The 24,367-nt window shown below is 40.6% G+C and overlaps 1 protein-coding gene across 1 annotated transcript; it reads right to left on the bottom strand.

The window, feature by feature from the left end:
- Window positions 1-987: 987 nt before the first annotated feature.
- On the bottom strand, window positions 988-23,059 carry BMS1 (BMS1 ribosome biogenesis factor). Its single transcript, XM_066554346.1, has 23 exons — window positions 22,948-23,059; window positions 22,432-22,674; window positions 21,872-22,062; window positions 21,438-21,517; window positions 20,147-20,335; window positions 19,520-19,662; window positions 18,164-18,285; window positions 17,291-17,487; window positions 16,450-16,586; window positions 15,139-15,971; window positions 14,202-14,303; window positions 13,102-13,259; window positions 12,495-12,576; window positions 11,448-11,524; window positions 10,200-10,385; window positions 8,911-9,099; window positions 8,150-8,330; window positions 7,339-7,397; window positions 5,160-5,282; window positions 3,962-4,109; window positions 2,934-3,109; window positions 2,233-2,394; window positions 988-1,521 (listed from the first exon to the last, which is right to left on the bottom strand). The coding sequence occupies exons 2-23, from the start codon at window positions 22,605-22,607 to the stop codon at window positions 1,285-1,287; spliced, it is 3,948 nt and encodes a 1,315-aa protein (XP_066410443.1). The 5' UTR covers window positions 22,608-22,674; window positions 22,948-23,059; the 3' UTR covers window positions 988-1,284.
- Window positions 23,060-24,367: the final 1,308 nt, after the last annotated feature.

Below are 24,367 nucleotides of genomic sequence, written 5' to 3'. Positions count from 1 at the left end.
TATAGACAAAGATGAATGCATTAGAATTTCAATATCAGTAAACAGAACATTATGAGATTAATTAAGAAAATCCCAAAATACTAAATGTTTAAAAAAAAATCTACAGACCCATTCAACCAAACGTTTTTGTGTGAGGCAGCCTGGTCCCACATGGGATCTCACATCTGAGATAGCAAATATTACTACAGTGTAATAATAATGAATTTCAGCTTGATGAAAAAGAGTAAACTTTTTCAGGAAGGAGACCAAGAAATTACTGATATTATCTTCCGCACTGCCTGTGTGAGGGTGAAGTATTAAAAATAGGTATATCATAGTAACTACTTTTTTATGCCATATATGGCATAAAAAAATAATGCTGCTCTTCCAACAAAATGCCTGTTCAAAGTCTTCTGTCATACAGAGAAAGACTTCAGCTGTCAGTTAATTTAACAGGATTGAAACCATCTACCTCCTCTTCTCTCTCTTCTCTCTTCATCTTAAGCCTAACAATGTGTCATGAAACCAAGCTGGCTGGACACAGGAAGATTTTCCCAAAGGAAGCAAGTTACCCTGTCAGTGCCAACCCCACAGAAAATCACAGAGTAGCTACACACATTGCAGAAGGTCTGATACTGTTTGCCCAGAAAGCTGCAGTCAGTGAGGGACCTACTGACAGCCTCAGGGTGCCAAAACTGGCCAAGTAGCACAAGATCTAGATGCAACACTGTTTTGAAGATCTGCTTAATAACCTAGTGAGAAGTGGAAAAACTGAGATGCTTTTTCATGCAGGGGGAAATGATCTAAGCACAGGAGTGAGCTACTCTGATCAAAGATAAAGAATTTCCCAAACTCCTACCCAGTAACTGTTGATCTTCACACCTTTTAATAAAATATTGGCCAAGGGCAAAACTTAAGTAATAGCTCAAAGTAAGGGACATATTTGGAGACATTCAGGAGAGTTTTCTTCCACAGAAGTCCACTAAGACAACACACAAAGAAACAATATTCTGTAATTGATTAAAATATTTTATTGGCTAGAAAATGGAGAAATATGCAGTATGCATAGAAATATACTGAAATATGAAGTCTTCCAGAATATTCCTGTATAAAAACCACAATTCATACTTCTACATCTTATTTATATACAATACCAAATGTATTCAAGAGTGTGAGTAAGGTCATATTTGCATTTCTTTCTTCTCTTGAAAGCACATTTGGTGTAGTCCAAGGCCTTTTTGTTTCTTCAAGAGAAAATTGCACAGGCTCCCTATTTCCTCATTTGGCCTGAAACCTGATGAAATTTTACATATTCTTCTCTCCCTTACTAGATCCTTTCAAGCTTGACTTCTGCCTCTTTTTCTCCCTTTGTCCCAGTATGCGATAGACTTTTTTCTTAGCCTCCTTTTGCCTCTTGAATTTCTGTTCATCCTCCTTCTGCTTAACTTTGAGATATTCTTTAAGCTGTTCCCGATGCTTTACTTTGGCTTTCTTTATCTTGTAATTATTCACTGTACTCAAAGCACTGAGTAGAGCTGATATCTAGAACAGAAAATGGACAATCAATATACCTGCAACCCAGTTTTGGTGAGCAAGGAACAGTGTAACCTCAGCAGACACATATAAATGAATCAGAGATTCAAGGCAAGTTCCTAATTATCTCTGCACCTGTTACCCAATTTCTAAAATGGTTAATTATTTATCCTGTTAGGAAGTTAATCAAAGCTTTAATTTTTGTGAACTCTGATTTTGGTTAGATAGCTTTTAAAAGGCTGTGCCTAATTGCTACTATAGAACAACTTAAACTGCAGTTTGGATCTTCTTGCCTCTGCAAGCACTCTAATTCTCAATTTTGGAAGCAGAGTATTTGCTTCAAATCCTGTCTGTGTTAATAATGCATGGCAATGACAAGTCAAATAAAAAACTGCAGCTGCCAATTTAAGTCACCCATAATATGAGAGCACTAAATCCAAGTGAAACTCCTTTCAAGTGCTGTGACAAGGACAAAAGTCGTATTTAGGCTTCAGGTGACCTACTAGTCTAAAAAATAGACACCATCCACTCCGTGACAGTTCCATACACATACTGTGTGCCAAACAGGAACAAAACAAATTGCAAGTGATCATTTTTCACCAGGAACATATATATCTTTAGCATTAGCAGTAGATTGAAATGCAAAAACAATAGTTAGAAAAGCTTTAAACAACGCATTTACCCTTCAGGAGTCCTTGTTTCAGAGTAAGTGATAATTACCTTCTTTTCATGAGGCTCCCTGATAACAGCTGGTCTCCACTGGTCTTTTGGAGTCTTGCCTTTCTTCTCCAGATTCTTAGGCTTGTTCTTAAAAGGCAGTGCCTTCTGCAGTGCTTTAGGAATGTGGAGCTTATTGAAGTGCCTCTTCTCCCTCACAATAGGCTAAGAGGATGAATACAGAACATACATATAATACTCATGATCTTAAAAACTTTTATTTAATTTTTTATCTTTTAGTAGGGAAAATACCCAACAAAACACCACAAACCAAAATAGAAATACACACCCCTCAAAAAAAAACCCGAAACCAAACAAAGCACACAAAAAAACCCCACAAACCAAAAGTAAACAAACATTCTCTGACAAACAACAAACCAACAACATCCTCTGACATCCTTGGACTGAACTGTAAATCTGTAAATGATATGTTCACCCCCCAATTACTACAACAGAAGTCTCAGTAAGCTTCTGGAGAAGACTTCTACCCTGCAGATTACTTTGTATACTTTAACTGACCCATAACAATCTACTCTCAACTATTTTATTTCTATCTCATGTCAGGACTGTGCTTTGTAGATAAAAATTTAAAGTCACATATGCATGTGTATGAACATGTATTCATACTGCTCTCAGTTTGCACAGGTATGAGACACACTGCAAATTTGACTGGTTTTAAAAAACAAAACAAAACAGAAATGTACCTTATAGAGAGAATCCTTGTTTTGTTTCAGTTTGATGCCTCGTTCATACCTCAGCTGGCCTGTTGTCTTCATGCCACTCCAACTATCTTTCTCACCTGCTGGCTTCAGCAGGGATGTTACAGGGTTATAAAACATTGGGATAGAAACAGGATACCAAGTCCTCACAAAAACAATATCTGAAAGAAAAGGGAACGTTAGCTGGCTCTAAAAATATGAAATGTAAAGAGTTCATCACATCCACACTCTAAGGAAAGACTGCCTGAACAGAACAGATACTGCACCACATGCTAGCATTGTGTTTGCTATATAGACCAAATGTCTTCAACTTGTGGTAAAAGCAATGCAAAACCCCATAAAGGCATGAACAGCACACATTCCTGAAGAGTAGGCAGCTGAATACCGTCCTGTTCATTCATATTCAAGAACAAGCAATAGAATTCATATATGTAATGTGCCTATATAACTACTGACAAAACCAATTTTCTTTTCCTTTGCCTAGTTTTATATAACAACTAACTTGCTTTTATTTTGCACTATCTGTGATTTTCTTGTGTGTAGGAAAACAGGTCATATAAACCCAAGTAAGTATAAAGTCATATTCTCAATATCACGGTGACACTCAGCAAACACAGGAGATCCTCTGCACAATTTACCCAAAAGGTTACAAGAAAAAGTTCTCAGAAAACTGTCCTTCTACCACTTGTACCACTAAATTCAACTCATCATGTTCAAGGAGAAAGCCTGTGTAAAACACTAAAACCATGCTCTGTAAAGCATTAAAACACTTAATGCAGATGCATGTCTTCAACTCAAGCCTTTTCATCTGCATACTATATGACTTCTGAGTAGAAGTGAAAGAAATCCAACATAAAAAACACTTTTGAATTTCACTCTGCATCTCACAAGGTAGTTCTTACTCTGTGAATTCACATCTCAATTATCAAATCCCACAATTCTGAGACACAGCTTTGCAATCTGTGAAGAAGGATGAAAGTTGTGCGATACCTTACATGCAATGTGCAACTTACCACTCATCAGCAACTTGTCTTCAAATGTTGCTCTGAAAGCACCCACAGGAGCTCTGAGGGCCTTTTTGATCTGGCCTCGGATGCCACTCACACTACGGATCGCTGCACCTTCAAACTTAGCCACTTCCAACTGAGAGTTAAACATGCCCTGAAAATGTGAATTACCACTGTTGTTCAAGATGCCAAGTCTCTCTCTGTGACCTATGTAGGCCACAAAACCAGAATTCCCACAAGCATATCTTATAAAGAAACAGGAGAAGCATAGCATTGTCTTTAGACTAACAGTGCTGAGTGCTGATCATACCAAAAACCCACTGAGCTGACTTCAGGTGAGCTACTGAAAGCAATCTTCTTAGTCATACATCACAGGAAAGGTTGCTAAGCATTAAATATATGTATTTAAAAATTCAAACCAGAACATATCTACAGAAGCTTTACAGTTCTCCTTTGAAGTAATTTGCTAGAACACAGGACAATTTAAAAACAACCAAGCTGCCCTAAGTTGCTAGTTCTGAGATTCTAATACAATACAGTTCTTGAAGTTTTGGGCTTCTTTCATATATCACAAGAAAAGCAAGAAAAAAATCTGTCTATGCCTAGTGCAAACACTGGAGTGCTTCATTGCTGGGATCACTGCTTAGCTGCTTGCTGCCTCAAATGCACAACAACCTAAGCTCTCCCTGAGCCTGAAAGCCCAGCTAAGCACAGTGGGAGGGTCAGTGAACATTCACTTTGCAGCACTCCCTACCCCAGACATTTTTGTAACTGTAACTGAGAAGTCTAAAGCACTGCTAGAAGTCTCCTTTGACTCCAGAGTCAAAATTTAGTGGGATCAGACTGATCAGTGGGATGAGATCAGGCACAAGTTTACATCCTCCAAAGTTGTCTGCCATTGCTAATCAGTGGGTTTTTAGGAAGGAAGCAGGAGGTGGGAAGGAAAAAAAAATCACACTGAATGTGAATCAGGAGACTGTTCCAGAATTTTTGTCTGGTTAACAATTACTCATATTCCTTGTAGTAACCAGTATCTTTAGAGGTCACATGGAAGAGAGCTCAAAAAAGCACAGGCAGCTCCTGAGATCCAGAACAGCATTCAACAATAACTGAGAACTTCTGCCTCAGGAAAGACAATCCCAGGTTGCATTCCTTCCTAACATCAGTTCATCTGGTTTTACAGTATACATACCTATGAACTTACCTTAATAAAACAAGTGTTCTTGAAAATTTTGAATGGAAAACCAGTTAGCTTTAATTTCTTTACAATAGTGATGGATTTATCTAAATCAAGCACAACTCCTGTGGCAGCAATCCGGAAGTCAGGCTGAAACATCAGACATGAAAGACACCGCTGAATGTGTATTCCTCAAGCAGTGAAGACACCATTTAGAATCACAGAATCATAAAATAGTTCGACTGGAAGTCATCTAGATGACTTCTAAAGGTCATTTAGTCCCACCCCCCTGAAGTGAGCACAGACCAATAGATGAGGCAGCTCAGAGCCCCAGCCAGTCTGACTGAATATTTCCAGGGACGGGGCGCCCACAACCTCTCTCATCAACCTGTTCATGTTTTACCACCCTTGTTGTAAAAATCTTCCTCCTAATATCTAATCTAAATCAACTCTTTTAATTGAAAATCATTCCCCCTTATCCTATCACAGCAGGCCCTGCTAAGTTTATCCCCATATTTTTTTTAAGCCCCCCTGATATATATAAAGGCTGTAATGAGGTCTCCCCAGAGCTTTCTCTTCTCCATGATGAACCCCAACTCTCTTGGGAACCAGCCTTTCCTCCTGGGAGAGGTGCTCCATCCCTCCAGTCATCTTTGTGACTGTTCTCTGGACCTGCTCCAACAGGTCCCTGTCTTTCCTGTGCTGAGGGCCCCAAGGCTGGCCGTGGTACTCCAGCTGGGGTCTCACTGGAGCAGAGCAGAGGAGCAGAATCCCCTCCCTTGCTCTGCTGCTGGCACTGCTCTTGCTGCAGCCCAGGATGTGATTTGCTCTCTGGGCAAGTACACACGACCACAGCTCAGCCTCTCGTCCACCAGAATCTCCAAGTCCTTCCCAGCAGGAGCTGCTCTCAATCCCTTCACTGCACGATCTGCACTGACACTGGGGGCTGCCCCACGTCTGGAGCAGGACCTTGCACTTGGCCTCATTGAACCTTGTGGGCTTCCCCCTGGACCACTTCCCAAGGCTCTCCTGGACTGTATTCCATTCCTCAGGCACGTCAACCACAGCACTCAGCCTGGTGGTGCCTGCAAACTGCCTGTGTCACTGATGGTCAGTGCTCATCAAACAGTGCTGGTCCCAGCACAGACTGCTGAGGGACACCACTTGTCACCACTGCACACCAGGACACTGCGCTGTTGACCACCACCCTCCAGATGTGGCCATTCAACCAACTCCTCCTCCACTAAACAGTCCACCCACTGAATGAATATCTTTCCAACCTTGAGAGAAGGATGTTGTGGGGCACCTGCACTTCTAAGGTTCAGAATTTCTAACCTTTACAGAAGTAATGCAGCATGAAAATTGCAGATTGACTAGTACAGACTAGTTGACGTGCTGCTGACATAACATTCCTACCATTCACTAATGAGATTTCCAGAACTGCCATTCTAATTACCTTGGAAACAATCTAAAAGTCCTTGTGATCTACCTCACTGTGTTCTCTTTATGAAACAGAATCTTACTCAGACAGAAAGTCTCAAAGGAAAAGTGCTTTATGTACTGCTCTAAGACACTGTATTATGTGAGGGACACATGATGAAAACAGACTTTTAGAACATGTAAAAAGACAACTGTGCAATAGTACTTGAAGGCATATTTTAGCAAAGAGATAATAATCACCATTGATTACTGACAAGCTCATTACAATGCCATGCAAAGATTTTGTAACCAATTGTCTGCAAACATGAACTACCTTTGATTAATATATATCTAATAAAGATCATATCTGATAAATACTGCTTTAACACTATTTAAATTGGAATTATGGAATTGCTTGGTTTTGAAGGGACCTCAAAGATCATCTCATTCCAACACCTCTGCCATGGGCATCTTCCACTAGACCAGGCTGCTCATGGCCTCATGCAACTTGGCCTTGAATACACAGCTTCTCTGGGCAATCTGTGACAGAGCCTCATCACCCTCACCTTCTTGAAATTTGCTAAAAAAACAAACAAACAAAAATATCCTCTCCATACAGTTTCCCACCTCAACATAATACACCTTTCAAAAGCTTGAGTCCCGCTACTTTCATAGTTCCTACAACTACACTGTTTTATCCTAATGTAAACTTCCTTCCCAGAACATATGTATTTTCCACAAATACCTATAGAAAGTGTTAATAAACATTCTGTGGTAACAAACCTACCGTTGTGCCACTGACAGACTGCACTGCCAAAAATCCTGTCCCCTGAGGAGTGATGGGACCTAAAAGAAAATTAAATTTAAAAATTTCTGAGAAGTTTTACTATGCAATATCTAATCCCTATTTAAATTCCAAAAGCTTAAAAATACATGAAAATATACTCAATGAAGAAAACCAAAGTTTAAAGCCCTCAAACTACTGCTCACATTTAAAGCCCCATAAAGGAATGGTTAACAAGAAGTTAGTCATGCAAAGGCTGGGCCCATAATGTGTGCAAAGTCTATCTGCACACAAATCAGGTTCCTCTTCAATATGCTTCAATATGCTACAACTTAGCAGAATGCTCAGAATTTGATTAAAAGCCAAGCAATTCACAAATCATTTAAATAATCCACAAATATCAGAGAACTGCCTATTTTCCCACACTACTTGATGTTATTTTTTGTTCCACAGGGAAAAAGCTGTATACTTCTCATTGCAAAAGTTGCATTTCCTGGTACATCCTGCAAAGCCAGAGAGCTGTACACTGCTGAGATGAGGCAGGACACAGCTGCAGCAGGCTCACCCCAGAAGGCTACCCTGCAGTGCATGTACAGGTAGAGCTGCACTCTGCTGAGGTGAGCTGGGACACAGCTGCAGCAGGCTCACCCCAGAAGGCTGCCCCACAGTGCATGTGCAGTGAGAGCTGCACACTGGTGAAGGGAGCTGGGACACAGCTGCAGCAGGCTCACCCCAGAAGGCTGTCCTGCAGTGCATGTGCAGTGAGAGCTGCACACTGGTGAAGGGAGCTGGGACACAGCTGCAGCAGGCTCACCCCAGAAGGCTGCCCCACAGTGCATGTGCTGTGGGGTGTACTTGAGCAGCCGCTGCCGCCCGTTGTGGTCCTCAATGTAGAACATGGGGATGGTCTGGAAGCGCCTCCAGCCCAGCGACAGGATCAGGGGATCGCGCGTCTTCAGGATCTTCTTGTACCACCGGTGCTTCTTCAGGCGCAGCTGGTTGGAAGAGAAGGTGAACCATGCTACTGCAGGATGGCAACAGTGATTCTGAAACTCAAGCCTTAGTTTTTCAGGAATGATTGAAAGCAACGTCTATCTACACTAGAATTTTTATACACTAAGTTTTATCTTTGTTCATCTTCAGAAGATCAATCAGTATTTCACTCACTCTGAAGCCATGTGCGTATGCATACAGCAAGTACTATATTAAAAATACATTTATATATGTGCTAATAGCTTTTCTGTAGTCACTTGCATATAGATCATAAAGGTCAGAGAACAATTAATGTTTGCAATTTAGCAATCACAGTATCAGACCTTAGTCCTGAGACACCTCTGCAGCTGAACATTAAACAGCAGTAACCTTTTCCAGTTATCCAATTAAGCCTGTAAAGACCCAGAATCTGCTACTGTAGAATTACACTTTGTGTCTAAAGCAAATCCCCTATTCAGGAGACAAGGATGGAAGTTTCTGTCTGTGTTTACTGTATTTTAAGTACACAGAAAGCAGTAACTCTAGACACCCTGAAGCACACCTGCACTGAGATAAAATGCACTCAGCCCTTTGGCTACGTACCTGTACATAGCCGACATTTCCCTCACTGTTGCCCAGACCACCCAGGATGATGGGATAATGAGGATCAAAGTTTAGGACAAATTCACAGGGCACATTCTCAATCTCTATTCGAACATACATGCCAGGCCTGAATCCCTCAAACTGCACTCTGGTCTCATCATCCTGATCTTCAAATTCCGCTCGGTTAAGCTATGTGACAAAGACATAATTCACAAAATTCAAGTATTAGCAACTTGTTCAAGAAGGGATGGTTCTATTTAAAACATTCTAATATTTATATAAATCTTTTTGGGAAAGATCTAAGAATAGGTTTTGTGTGACTACAGAGGAAGATGTCTACCACCGCTTCTGTTCAGAGGAAGATCTCTACCACCACAAAGCCCTTCCAATTTGAGATCCCAAGTGGGCCTGTTAGTCTACTTGAAAGACAGTACCCAGTATTCAGACACTGATTCTTTTACTGGAATGTCCTTCTTTACCCTTTAAGTGCTCTCAGTGCATCAGCATACCAGAGCTCAGATTATCCTTTGCGACAGAGGCTAATACAAGCAGGTAAGGATTAATTTAACAACTATTTAGGGCAAAATTTTGTCAAAAGACAAGACAGTGAAGTTATTAACATTATTAAAGTTATTAATGTAAGGCAGTGTTCTCCCAAGTCAGTCAAAGAAGGAAGCTACTTTTAAACTTACAAGTTCTCATGTAAAAAAACCAAAGGCCTGGAACAAAACCAACACCTCACATTCTGGATACAGTTACACTGAAGACTTCTACCACATGTACAGAGCAATAGTCATTAATTATTTTTTCCCCAAAATAACTTCACAGTTGGATAAAAAAAGACTGTCACAGGGAATTTACTTATCCATTAATAACAGTGCAAAAAAATCACACTAAAAATAATACCAGGAAAATATATGGCAGAAATTAATATGAGGAGAATTTTCACCTTCCTACACATAAAAGGACACCTTTTTTATTTAAAAAATTTTTAAGTAGTTGAAGTTTAGATGATACATCCTGGCTTATTCAGTGATTTAAAGTATGGTTAAATATTGCACTCAGTTTAAATTAAGCTTTCACTTGTTTGGCTTATTTACTTGCTTTCCTTTCCAGATAACAGAATCAAAAAGTTCAAGCATAAAAAAAAATCACAAGTATGTATTTCTTTCTGTAATACCTCCTGAGCATCACCTGTGTCTCCAGGAAAAAATCCTTGGGAGACAAACTCTTGTGGAGCATTTTGGAAGACATATAGCCAGATAAATTGTCAAATTAGCAGACAGTACCTGTGCTTGTTTATGCATTTCTTCTTTAAGATCATCAAAGTATGTGGCATCCCCTTCATCATATTCTGCATCAAACATTTCTTTAAGTTTTCTTTTCTTGTCCATGCGCTCCTTTTTCTTTTCCTCCTCCTCAGGTTCTGGTTTGGACATTTTTTCATCTTCCTCCTCCTCTTCTTCACTTCCAGACTAATCAACAATGAGTTGTCAAACATGTAAAATGGTTCACTGAAAGCAACTCATTCTGATCAACATTTTGATAGATATTATTAAACAATATTTTTATAGATATGATTAAACAATACTTTCTTATAGTGTCAATTATTAGACACTTGAAAAACATTTCAATTTTAGACAGAAATTAGTAAGCTATTCATACAAGGAGACAACTTCAGCAAGGCCTGAAAGATCTCATTATTTAATCATATTCCTTTTCACTGACGAAACTTTTTTGACTAAAGATCATTTTATTGCAAGGGAACAGACCCTAGAACTGACCTACCTGTTATTCTACAGCTAATATAAGCATATATAATACAGGAGGAAAAAAAAGTAACTGTTGATAGCATTGAGCTATCAACTGCTGGAAGGCTGGAAGCACTCTAGAGAGCAGGGAGAAGGAAGTTTGTTCACAGACCATTTGAAAACTGCCAAAATGATGCCATTACCCTCAATTTAACAACAAATGCAAAGCCATCAAGTTGCTCAGTCCAAAAAGAAATTGATTTTTCAGTTTGTACTGTCACAGACAACTACAGTTCTGTTATTGAAAGATATCCAAGCCACAGCATAAAATTGCTTCCACCAGCCTCCTTTATGCAGATAAGAGGAGTGAACTAGGAAACTGTGTCAAGTTTCCACTATTTGTTGTGTTTAAACAGAGTGCTATAATCTTCTGCATCAGATGAGATGACATAGTACAAACAGTTATGATTACATTTGGTTTTAAAATACTTCTGTCCTGCCTCCAGATCCCCCAGCTCTTGATTAAGCCTGACACCTACTGTCAAATAAGTGAGGTGACTTCTACATAATTAACTACAAACAAAAACTCAAGCTCAGGCTAAAAACATGCCACTCTAGATAAAGTCAGCAATAAACATAAATTTTCTTTCATGCTCCCACTGATTTCCTTCCTATTGATTCTATGAGCACTGTATTTATTACATAGGATGCCTATCAGTTGATAAGAAACACATACTTGGCTAAAGAACATAAAAATGTTAAAGAACATAAAAATGCAGATCAGACCTGCTCTCCTCCAGCAGCAGCCTTTCCTTTGTGCACCACCCCAGTTTCCAGATCTTCAAAATCTCCATACAGCTCTTCTGCAACAGTGAGCACCCAAGACACATGAGCATTAGTTAACCATTCTGCTGTATTGCTCCACACCATCTCCCATGTGTTCAGTACTATGCATTTCTCAGTGCTGCCGTGGAGATTAGTTTCAGTCCAAATATTTTTGATTCCCATCAAGTTTTATACATTTATTTTGCCCTCTTTACAGCTTCAGCTGAAAATTCCCAGCTAAACTCAATGTGGCTCCTCCTTTACCCTTTCAACACCCTTATGATTTAAAAAATGTAAATAAAGTTTAGATCACCCCAAAGGACTCCCAATACATTAGTTTGCACTCTAATGACACAAGACACCAGCAGAGCAATTGAGCTCCTATGTTTAATTAAAAAAAAATTAAATATAGCTGACAGTCTTTGGGTTAAAAACATGTGCTTATAGAAGCCTGTTAAAGCACAATCATAATGCATCTAAGATATAGGCACATTCTTAAACTTTTTAAGTATTTCCTAATTAAAAAAAAAAAAAAAACAACAACAAAAACCCAAAAACACCACCTCCAAAACATCTCAAGATAGATCTCACTTTTCAGCCAAACATGAAAGGCAAGCTTGTCTTCCTAATAAAGAATAGTTTCTGTTTATTTCTACCATGGCTATCTAAAAGAATAAACTATATATGATGAATAGATGAACTCAGATATGTAATTCAAAGCTGGCATGACCAAGTGTTGAGACTAAGGACTCCATTTAGTCATTTAAGTTACATACTCTATTTTTCAGACAGTAAATTTCCAGAATGTGGTATATGCCTACTGTTTCTACAGAGACTGACAGCAATGTGTAATTATATTAGTATCTATATAATAATTTATATAGTAGTTTGACAAAAAAAACCCTGCAAGTATGGCACTAAGGTACAATATTCTATATACATAACTAAAAAGTCATACTTTTCTTAAAAATCCTATAGAGGAATAATTTTTAAAAGGGTTACACATACCATCTTCCTCCAACAGCTTTGCTGCATCTTTATCATCCTCCCACTTCCCAGTAACAAAGCAGTCTCGAATACTGCTCATAACCTGCAAAATAAATTGCACAGCTGCGTTGCCTTGCACAGCCACAGCTTATCATCAACAGAAATGTTCTCCAAGACATTCCCCACTCCCCCATCAGAGACAATTCTCACATGCAGCTCCACATCAAGACAGCATTACCAAAACTACACAATGCCTCCCCAAAAGCAGGATTGTGAACCCAGTATAATTCTTGCCAAAAAGTCTTTGCATTACCAAAATCTCTACCCTACATTGTATTTTTGCTTGGGTCTCCCCTGCTTTTTATTTTTCAGTAAATAAAGAACAAACTATTATCCACCAAATACTCAAATGAGACAAGCATTAAATTGATTTACTTGTAACTTGCCACTCTTCTAAAAACAAACATTGGAATTTGTTACTTATACTGACAGCAAAGTGGCAGAATCTAAGACACTGTGACCATAGCTCCCACAGCTCTGTTTCAATAACAACTCAGTCATGCTTTATGAGACACTGCCAGGACAGAACCAGGCAGGATATGCAGAAGCAATTATCCAATGGCATTACCTCTTCTAAATCCCAATCTTGTGGCTTTTCTACCAGGAATTTGGAGCAGTCAAGAGCATTAGCCTTCTGTTTGGATGCTTGGTCTGGACGGCTGACACGAAACAAACCTCCAAGTTCATCATCTGCACCCTCACTCTCCTGGTCCTCATCCTCCACAGCTAAACCAAACACAGAGGCTGTGATGATTTCCCCCACAGTACATGCAAGAAATTCATTAACCACCTCTCTCTTTATGTTTCCCAACAGCTGCAGCAGTTTAAAGAAATAAAAGAACCAAACTGGAACAGTTTTGAATGTAAAAGCCTGAAGAAAAAGGTACACCGATCTAGTTGTTTTCGTAACTGGAATAATATTTAAAAAAAATATTGTCCAATAATTAAACAGAGGATGCTTGCTCAATATCACAAATCAGAACAATAGCAAAATGATCTGTGAACAGGAAGGAACAGGAACAGGAATTAAGCTTGTGTGTTAATTAAGAATACCAGACTGGAGAATCTGTCAGAAAGTCTTCTCACACCTGCACTGTGGAAGGTTTACAATCTCATCATGTTCTACAAAGGTTCTGCACAATGAGATTGGCACTCTCAGACACCAACTGTAAAAGTTGTGAATTAAAACAGGACAAGTTACATAAACAGCAATTTTCTCTTCCTTTTAAGCCAGCTATTTTCCCTTGACAAACACCTGATACTAAGTCATGTATAAGAGACTCTTCCACAGTCACAGTGAGACAGAAATTCCTGAAACCAGCCAACAGACAACATCCCTTTATGAAACACAATTACCACAATGGGTATGCATAATATCTATCAGATCATTACACAAATAACCAAACCTTAAACGTTTGGAAGAAATAACTGCGTAAGAAAACATGAGTAACAACTAAGCAGTCTGGAAAATGAACTCAAAATGCTTTTTACAGGAAAAGTAAAAACTGTCTTCTCATTACAATTATTAGTGAAATTGAGCATCAGCAATTAAAAAGTCAATTAACTCTCCTCAAGCCTCCCACCAAAAGACCATGCTCAAATATTCAGACTTGAAAACTTAGTAAAAGCTAAAAGCCAGCTGGGACAAGTTTCCAAACAGATCTGTACCTGTTCCATATACAAGTTTCCGAAGATTGGGGGTTGATCGCTGCTGTCTTAGAAAGGCCTCAGCTGCCTTCTGTGTGAGGTCCTCCTTCCATTTAAGTGCACCTGAAAAGGGAAAGAAGTTGCAAAAAAGAACAAGACTCAGCAACTACAAAAATAATTCAAATAAGGACATGACAAGAGACTTAAGAAGTGTAGACACAGCTCACAGTTTCTTTTTCTCATATTCTATATATACACAGAAACATGAACTGTGGATAACAAATTATACCACTGATTTATTTTTTTTTAGGCTAGAATTTTAAAAATTTATTAACAACAGTAACAGATTTGATCATGTTCACGATGATACATGTCTTCTTCACAGACTCACAGAATGGCTGAGGTTGAGAGGGACTTCTGGAGGCCTCTGTGTCCAGCCCCACTGCTCAAGCAGCCACACCTAAGGCAGGCTGCTCAGCACCATGTCAGGATGGCTTTTGAACATCTCCAAAGATGGAGATTCCTGCTCCAGTGCTCAGTGAGCAGTTAGTGCATTTTAGTAACATTCCCCCAAACATATTTTAGCCTTTCTAGATGTAACAGAGCATCATAATTTGTTTTACGCACACAGCTATAAAGAGAAGTATATGCAAAATCAATGAAGTTTTGTTTATAAAATGAATCACCTCCGTTCTAGAGGAAGGAAACTTGACACTGCATACTACAATGTAAACGAAAGACTTAATACCAAGTATTTCGAGCTTTCCTAACTTGAAGTTTTGCTACTTAAGAATTATATCTAAATACACATTTATATATATATATATATATATATATACATACATATATATATATATATGACAGGCAACATTAAGGATTATTCACTAATTATATCATTTAACAATTTAACAAGTAATACAATGATGTGGACAGTAAAAATTAAACAGTTATAGTCTACCTGTTGTGTCAGCAGAAAGATCTATTTTTTCTTCATACTCCTCTTCCTCTCTCAGCAGGTTCTCCACATCATCATCCTCAGTATCTAGAGTTTTAACTTTGGTGTGTCTAACACTATCAGCTTTCTTTGCTTTACTCTGCTGAAATCCATTCCTATTTGTCTCATCAGCTTCTAATTCCCCATGTGATTCTCCTTCATCATCACCCTCTTCAAGGGAAGAGTTCTCATCCTCAGATTCTGATGCCTCTTCTGCAGTGCAGTTTCCTGAATCTGTAGTGAGCACTGCTTTTCTTTTGGGGCTGTGCACTGAGATTTGTGGTTTTGTTTCTGTATGTTCACTATCCATATCACACTGCTTAGATTCAGCTCTCTTATTTGCAGCCTCAAATTCACTAACTGAGCTTTCATCCTCACAAGTCCTTTGTACGTCCCCCTCCTCCTCTTCCTCCTCCTCATCTTCCTCCATCTCACTATCTTCAGGGGCAGTTTCTCCTTCTTCTTCAGAGCTCACCTCCAGATCATCATCACTGTCAGCAAATGCTGGTAGCTCATTCACAGCTTCTTCCTGAGGCACCTCTGTTTTCAGGCGCTTGGCTCTCCTACCAGCCATCCCTTCCCACAAGAGCATTCTCTCACTTTCTTCCTCAGCATCATTTTCATCATCACCATCACTTCCATGTTCAGACACTGCTTCTTCTTCTTCATCTTCTTGGTCATCTTCCTCATCACTTGCTGCATCATCATTTTCCTTCTCGTCATCTTCAAATACAGCCTTCCGACGAACTCTTCCACTCTTCAAATCCACCTGCCTCTCTTCTTTTGGCATCACAAACCTGCTTTCCCAAAGACCACATTTGGGGTAAGATGGTAAAGTACAAGAAAATTTTAATGAAAGAATTAAGCTTCATGTTAATATTGTTAAACAGTTCTACAAATTTTCTTTCAAAGAAAGCGAAGTTACATAGACCATTAGAAAGGCACTGGCATCCTTTAGTGTCTATTTATTCAAGAATATTGAACATTATAACCAAAATTAATTCCAATAAATTTCTTCATTTTCCAAGGAATTAATTAAAACAGAAATGTTACTTGTATCAGCAAGAAATTCCTGGAAGGCAGGCCTACACTGCTTGCAAAACATTCTAGTACCAATTACTTTTATCCCAAAATACAGTGTGGCATATGAGTAATCTCAAAAGAGGAAGAAACAGACATTTTACAGGCTGTGCTCTATTGAGAATTCTTCCTAAATTAGAGCCTGAAATTAGAGATTCATTCATGCTCAAACACTGCTCAACATTCAGAACTTACTCTTGTCCTACATCTTCTGACCCCAAGGGTGTAGAGTCCATGAAGAGAGAGACCTTGCTTGATGCCATCTTAACATCAATGGCTGAGTGTGTGGAGATGAGGCTCTGAACAAGTTCCTGATTTGGCCTCGCTTCCTCCTGGAAAGACAAGACTTTTTACTTTTCAATAAAGTTGAATAAACAAATGTCTAATGACACCTGTCAGTCTAAACTAGCAGAAATACACATATGCAAGAAAAAATTGCAGAGCATTTTAAAGAAACATCTTCTCAGAATAGAATAGCAAGGTCTCCCTTCCCCTCTTCACATTTCAAGAATATCTGTAATATCAACCCAAGAAAAATTGAAGAGGGACTCCTCCACAATATGCAACCACTACAGTAAACACCAGCAAACACATTGTTACAGACCCAAAGAGATTTAACATTTAACAAAATACAGGGAAAAAAAACTGAATTCAATTTGTTTGTAGATAAATCTTTTTTTTTCTCCCTTTGACCAGTCAAATCCTGTAAGTCTTTTCCCAACAATCATCATGCCCTGCAAGTAAGAGTAGTAATAGTCCAGCACCAGATTTCATAAATCTTAAGTCAATATTTGGAAAGTTATTACACAAACTTTAGCTATTTAATATTAAGTGATCTTCCAATGTTTTGTACAATAACAGATAATAGAAATATCCCTTCTCTGAAATCCCTGAAGGAGAAAAGAACTAATTACCCACTATGGATAGATAAGGATTGATTATTTTAAAGAAGCTTATTTTTAAACACTTCTTTTGGCTTTAAGGATAAAAACTATATTTTCCAAGAGAATTCAAACCACCACCAGCATTCTTTTACCTCTTCTTTTTCATGAGCATGGCTTCCACCAAGGTCAATGTAAACAGCATCTTTGTCATACACAATACCCCCAACTCCTGAGAGAGGGGCATAGACAAGCTTCTCTTTCTCATTTAAGGAACGTTTCTTCTGCTGCTCAGGGAGGGCACAGGGGTCTGGCAGGAAACTCACATCACTCACTGTAAAGTCTCCAACACCTGAGGGGACAGACAATCAATCATTCACCAACAGGAAGCTCTGTACCAAATATCCAATTCCTCTGCCTTACCACTGAACTCAGAGAAAAATACATGAATTCACCAGAATCCTGCAAAGCTTTGTTTGTTTCTTTGCTTGTTTTCAAATGACAAAAACAGCAACTCACTTTTCTGAGTAGGTCTGTAAATTTATTATCATGGTATTTCTTAATTTAAACTATTTAATCATTCACTTAAAATATTAAATTATTCAATTCTGACCATAATAAATATATTACATAATTTACTAATTCACATCATTTAAATTAACTTTTCATAATTAGTTTATATGTTTTACATCTTAAGCACTTTCTAAAAGTGATACACTTATAATAAATTTTATATAATTATTAATTATATAATATATATAAGTATATATTTATATTATTATTAATTTTAATACTGTGAATAATGTGTTTATCAGTGCAACAAAACTGCACAATTTAAAACAAAACTATTTACAAGATTTATTTTCACAAAAATGTGCTTATGAAAAAAATTTCAAAAACATAACAGGCATTTAGAAGGCATTTAGAAAGAAAAATCTGTTGCATAACATACTTTAAAGATACAAATAATTTCAGCTATGCTGTTTTTCACGTATCAGTACAGAAAGAGTTCTAAACTGATAAATTACCTGGCATGTGAATTTGACTTTTGTTTTTTAGGTGTGCTCCTCTCAGGTATCCATACAGTGATATCTTCCTGTCACATTTGGGATTGATTCGAACATCCTCTGGGTTTGTCAGCTCTTCCATTCTACTCAACATTTAAAATAACAGTTAAAATATCCAGAGTCTCAATGGTAACTTTTGAGAGAAGGTAATTTAAGAGAACATCCCTGCTGCCACTGCATGATCTGCAGCCTCTAATAATCAAAACTGAATTATCATAAGAAAGAAAAAAATCATGGAAAAAATGATCTTCTAAGAACATTTTAGAATTCTTTTCTAAAAGCTGTATAATGATGCTCAACAAATTTCCAGAAGGTTTACTGACACTTCACTGAGCAGGTACTGCTTTCTTAGCACATTTTGACTACTCTTTTATCGGCTTTGTACACACAACCCTCCTCTAATCAATTTCACCGTTAGAGGCAAACAGCTGAATGTCACATTCCCTGCAGCCACACAACACCTTCTTTTCCCTAAGAATGCTGGTGAGCAACACAGAAGCTACCACAGAAAAGAGGGGCTGTTCACAGGCAGAGGAGGGGAAACTCCTCTCTATACTGCACAGGGTAGGCAGCACACAGAGCCAAGGAGGAGAATGGGGGCACAACCCGGCATCAGATCAGTTTAAATCTGACCCAACAATCATGAAACTGCAACACTTAGAGCACCCTAAAACTTTGTTACTGAAATACTACAGAATGTGGGGTTTGCATTTTCCCTCTCTTTGCTTGATGTATTCTGCAGGTCTTTGCACAATGCTTATCTACCTCTCTGACAATTTTTCCTGAAGAATTAGAGCTAAAGAAGAGGCTCATTCAAGGCACCTTGGATTATTGTGGGAATTTAGTCATAACTGTAAGCATTCTGGCGATAAAATATGAAAGGTGAGGTAATCAAGATTACTTTCATGTTCCAGCTGCCATCAAGATTACTTTCATGTTCCAAAGAGACTGTGAATGAAATGCTATACAGGGAGACGGAGCAGAAGGGATATTCCAGGGAACTCAGAGGACTAATTCACCAACTGTTCTTTAATCACTAGAATGCTGTTTCTTTTCCACAGAAATTCAGTATACTCATCAACAAGCAGGATTATTTTAATTATCCTGTGTTTCAAATGTATTTACAATATACCAGAGGCATGTACATGACCTGACACAAGTGAAAACTGAACTGCAGAGGCACCTTCCCTTCCCAAAGCCTCTCAGGGAACACCAAACACCCATTCACACACAGAGCTGAGGGCAAGCAGCACAGCTTTTTCAAACAACAAGGTGCTGTCTATGCTGGGAATAAAGAACAGAGAGAAAAACACACACCTGTCTGCAAGAACATATGGGTGAGATGTTTGCCAAGTGAGAGGCCGGAATTTCATAACCGAGATAAAACGCCCCAAGTTGTGAATTTCCTGCTTCTGATATTCTCCATGAACCATGCCAGACAAATAAAACAACTTGGCACCCTAAGCATATTAAAAAGACATAAAAACATAAAAAATTCAATTTAATACCCATAAAGCTAACAAGAAAAATACATATTTAATGCAATTATAATTTGTAAGTCTTAATTGAAAATTATATTACAACTGGTTCTGAAAGATCAAACTAACCAGGTTACTTCAACATGAAAATTGTCCCTTAAATCTCATTGGAAAACTATTCACATCCTCAAGACCTCATACAGACCTACAAGCAGATCCTCCTTGCACAGCACCTGCATAACAGACCTAGTAGCAAATTAGGCATCTTATCACACCAGGATTGAGAATAATCACACAACTATTTTAGCAAACAGAAGAAAGATTAAACAATCTGATACAGTATCAACATTGTTCACTTACCTATTTAAAAGATGTAAGAATATAATAAACACTTAAGTATTGACCCACTTTTAATTTAGCTTCCATAAAGCAAAATACATGAAAAAATTAATGTTAAATGTCATACCGGATACACTTCAGTCCAGAATCTGTGCTTTAACTTCTTTTTAGTCTTCTTTAATTGTTTGTTGTTCTTGAATGTGTCCAAGTGGGTTAGAACTCCCATAATTTTGGGAAAGCCATGTACCTGGCAAATGTTCAGGAATTCAAACGTTTCCATCTCAAATCCAAAGCTGGCATCAATGAGCATTAGAACCTGTAAACAAAATATTCACATTTCACTACAGCAATACCACAGTGCCTACATGAGATTATTTCAAATACCACACCTTTAAACTCTTAAGCTTCTCAGGAACCAAAATTCTAAAATGCACTGACACAGCAGCCAACAGTCACATGAAAATGGAAGCAAAGTTGGTTTAGAGTTTTAAGAATAAAGAACTTAAAGCATACAGGAAGTGATGACAGATCTTCAAGCACTGATGTAATCTCAGCCCCCTAACAACAAATCCAAACAGATTCTCAGCACCACCATGTGCACACAGAATCTGAATCATCCACCAGCAAAAGCATTTGTACTGTTTGGTACATGTCCCATACCCAGTAGTAAACATAAAAGTAGAAGAATATCTAGATCAGTGTACACATGTATTTAGATATTTACATAGTTAATACTTAGACAAGGATCCCAATACCTAATCAGCTGTGAATAATATACTCCCAATCCTCATGTAAAGTAAAATTCTAAACAAAGGGATCATCCACTGGATCCCCAGGATCAGTTGGTGTAATCTCTTGATTCAAAAGTTGCAAGTAAATTACAACAGTGACCACACTCCACTGAAATCAGCTGTATTACTACAAAATAGATGGAGACAGATGGAGACCTCAGGGTGCAAAGAAACCCCAACTAGTACACTGATACATACTTCCACTTTGAACATCAGTTGAAAACTTGTTGACTAAAACTCATTTCCAGATTTTATATGGTTTAACCAAATCCCTTAATGAGAAGTCACTGTGTCACCTTGGCTCGTTACAAGATCTTCCACTAGAAGTTTACCAGTTGCATTAGCAATGAAGCCCAGCAACATTTCCCTTGTTTCACATCCTCCCCACCACCACCACCACACACACACACTTTTACTTTCCCCCACCCTCAGGATGAGGAAAGTGCTGGGGTTGTTCCAGAACATAAGGTGTGTCAAAGAGCTCAGGTCTTGTTCTTTTGAAACCAAAGACAGTTTTGCCTTTGATAGCAAAAAATGTGTAGAGAAACCAGACACTGGTGCAGTCCAATCAAAAGTTGTATTTTCAATATAAATTATAGTAGAAATCACATTCCATGGTTAACTTACCAAATCAGCAACTTTAGCCAGGTCAATCATTGTGTTAATGTCACACCCACATTCAATAATGGTCAGCCGGCGTTTTTTACCTGAAAACAGAATTAAGCATCAAAAACTGCAACACAGGGAGCAAACCAATAGTTTTATTTTCAGGTCACATTCCTGGAGTTCCTCCAGGGTAACTGGGACTCAGATTCTGGTCTAGCACGTAAATCAACCAACATGCATCACTAGAGAAGTGTCTGTTTTTACCTGTTTATAACTGTACTATAATATAATTCTTCAACTTAAAATTATCCAATCTTCTTTTACTGTACATATGCCAGATCACACATCCAAATGATATCTTCAAAATGACCAAAAATCACGAGAACATGAGCACATCCCAGCAAGACAAGTAAGGAGCACAAAAGAAGCATTTGCATTTCTATCTTTGTTCTCACCTGAAACAATTGTAACAGGACCCCGGATTTCAACCAGCTTTTGCCTGGTGAAGTTCTTAATGAGACACTTTATCACAGTGCTCTTCCCAACCTTGGGAGGGCCAACCACAACCACCACCACGGGAGGTGGCTCCAAAGGAGTCCGGTCAACCACGGGAATGTGATGCTTTTTAGTCTTCAGATCCTGAGTTCTGAGGAGAAATTTGTAATAAATAAACACAGGAACGCCATGGATAGTGGCATTTACTATTTGAAAGTCTTCAGTATTTGCAAAGGCTTGAGCACAAATGGAGCACAAGCAGAGACACCAGGAACTCCCACTGAGCCTAAGGAGCTATACTGCTTTTCTATGGATTAACACAGTGTACAGTGCAACAGAGATGCACAAAGCACCCCACTCCTGACACACAAACTACAGCGACTGGGTGAATGATGAATGCCAGGCAGAGACACCAGTGAAAACAGAGTCTGTGTATGTCTACACAAAGTAACAAAGAAAGCCCAGAAACTCCCACCCCTCCAGCCGGCTCAGCAGGCTCTGGAGCAGCTCCCACTCTCACCGATGGAAAGTCCTGGCCATCCGCACAGCGGACTGCACCGTGAAGGCTTTGGGGTTTCTCTTCCGTGCATTCTCCTCATCGCCTATTCCCAGGTCATTGAGATAACGTTTCCTTTTCTTCTCTGCCTTCGGCCCGCTGTGCTTTGCACGATGCTTCTTCTTCTCTTTTTCCTCCATCTTACTGGTTCAAGACTTGTTTAGAGCCAGCAGGATCCTGAGTTCCTCCGTGTGACAGCGGGCACAGCTGGCACAGGAGAAGAGCACAGTTAGCACAGGGCACGGGTACACGGCACACCAGCTGGAGAGCACCGAGCAAGCACCACCGCACCCCGCTCACGGGGCCCATTCCCGGTGCACGGCAGCCCCCGCGCCCCGCACTCCCGGCCCGGAGCCCCGGGAGGCCGGCAGCGCCCCGGCGGTACGGCTGAGGGCGGGGAGCTGCCGGGCACACCGCGGGCGCTCAGCTCGCCAAGGGGTCCGGCCGCGGGGCCCCTCCCCACGAGCAGCCACCACTCACCGGGGCCGTGCGGGCCGTGGGCCCGGTCCTGCCCGGTCTGACGCTGTCCTGCCCGGTCTGACGCTGTCCCGCCCGGTCCGACGCTCTCCTCCCGGCCCGACGCTGTTCCCCCCGGTCGGGTGCTGTCCCCCCCGGCCCTGCGCTGTCCCCTCGGTTCGGGTGCTGTCCCCCGGCCCGTCCCGGCCCCGCCGCCCGGCCCACGTGTGCCCGCACCGACCGCTCCGTTGCAGAGCTGCCCTCCCGGAAACAGCGGCTGCGCGCGGAGTTCCGTGCGCGGCGGCGGAGCGCTATTGCCGGCGCACACGTGTCCCACAGCGGGAGAGTGGCAGCGGTGCCGCGCAGCCCGCACCGGGCACCGGGACGGGACCGGGAGTCGGCCTCTGTGCGCGTGTTGAGGAATAAATGACTGCCCTGGAAGCTCTGTGAAAGCCCGCGGTAGCTGCCCGGCAGGGCCGGCCCCACAGCACCTGGAGCGGAGGAGGCGTGGGAACATTCAGGTGCCCGCGGGCTCGGGGCAACCCCCGCACAGACTGGCAGATGCGGCCCCAGCAATTACTGCGAGAAAAATAAAAAATCAATCCTTGCCAAGGACTATGGGAGGACGAACAAGTCAGAGGGTAAAAGCCTATGAAGAGCTTTTCCGTGCAGTGAGGTCTGACGGAATTCATCAAAGAATGACAGGAACAATGGGGATTTCGGCCCTGAGCCCCGGGGTGATGAGGCCATCCCATGACCGAGCCCCGCCGTGCCAGCCCCGCCTGAACCCTCAGGAAACGGGGACTCCGCCACCTCCCCGGGCAGCCCATTCCAATTTCTAATCGCCTTTTCTATGAAGAAATGTTTCCTGATTTCCAACCTAAGTCTCCCCTGCTGCAGCTTAACACTGTGTCCTCTCCTCCCGTCGCTAATACAACTCAGGTGGGGGCGTTTTGCAGGTACCAAGCCCTGCAGCCACAGGGACATGACCAGGCATGCGGAGGGCAGGGTACCCGGGTGAGAAGTGAGCCATTGTTTTATTTCAGCTCTGTGCCCCGCCTCAAGGCCAGTCCCCGTGAGGTGCGCTGTAGGTGCACACCTTGCTCAGCGGAGAGCCCTATTGCCAGGGGTGATGCTCCTTATGGCAGAGCCAGCGAGGGGCAGGACTGCTAACGAGGTGTCCAGGCGTGAGCTGCTCCCTCCGTGCTGCTGCCGGCCCCATCCTGCCTCCCAGGCAGATGCCTTCCCGCTGGGCTTGCGGGGCCGTGGCTGTCACGCTGTCACACTGGAGGAGGCGGCTGTGAAGAAAGGAATGTGATTGCAGGTTCCCGCATAAGGAGGAGCTCGGGACACCCTGCAGTGAATTAGCCCAACCTGACTAAAAGTGACATTGGTGAATTTGGGTCCTCGCTATCTCTTTGACAAGTTATGTGGAAAATACATT

The sequence above is a fragment of the Molothrus aeneus genome, chromosome 8 (genome assembly GCF_037042795.1).
Source record: "Molothrus aeneus isolate 106 chromosome 8, BPBGC_Maene_1.0, whole genome shotgun sequence".
Lineage (NCBI taxonomy): Eukaryota > Metazoa > Chordata > Aves > Passeriformes > Icteridae > Molothrus > Molothrus aeneus.
Note: the sequence above shows the minus strand (reverse complement) of the source record. Positions and strands in the feature narration are given on the sequence as shown.

What these genes read in the sequence shown, in the direction of transcription:
- BMS1 (XM_066554346.1), bottom strand. Translation starts at nt 22,607, where the DNA reads ATGGAGGAAAAAGAGAAGAAGAAGCATCGTGCAAAGCACAGCGGGCCG. An exon ending in CCATATGTTCTTGCAGACAG is followed by an intron (nt 18,286 to 19,519) that starts GTGTGTGTTTTT and finishes AATGTTGAGTAG; the next exon opens with AATGGAAGAGCTGACAAACC. An exon ending in ATGCTCATGAAAAAGAAGAG is followed by an intron (nt 16,587 to 17,290) that starts GTAAAAGAATGC and finishes TTGTCTTTCCAG; the next exon opens with GAGGAAGCGAGGCCAAATCA.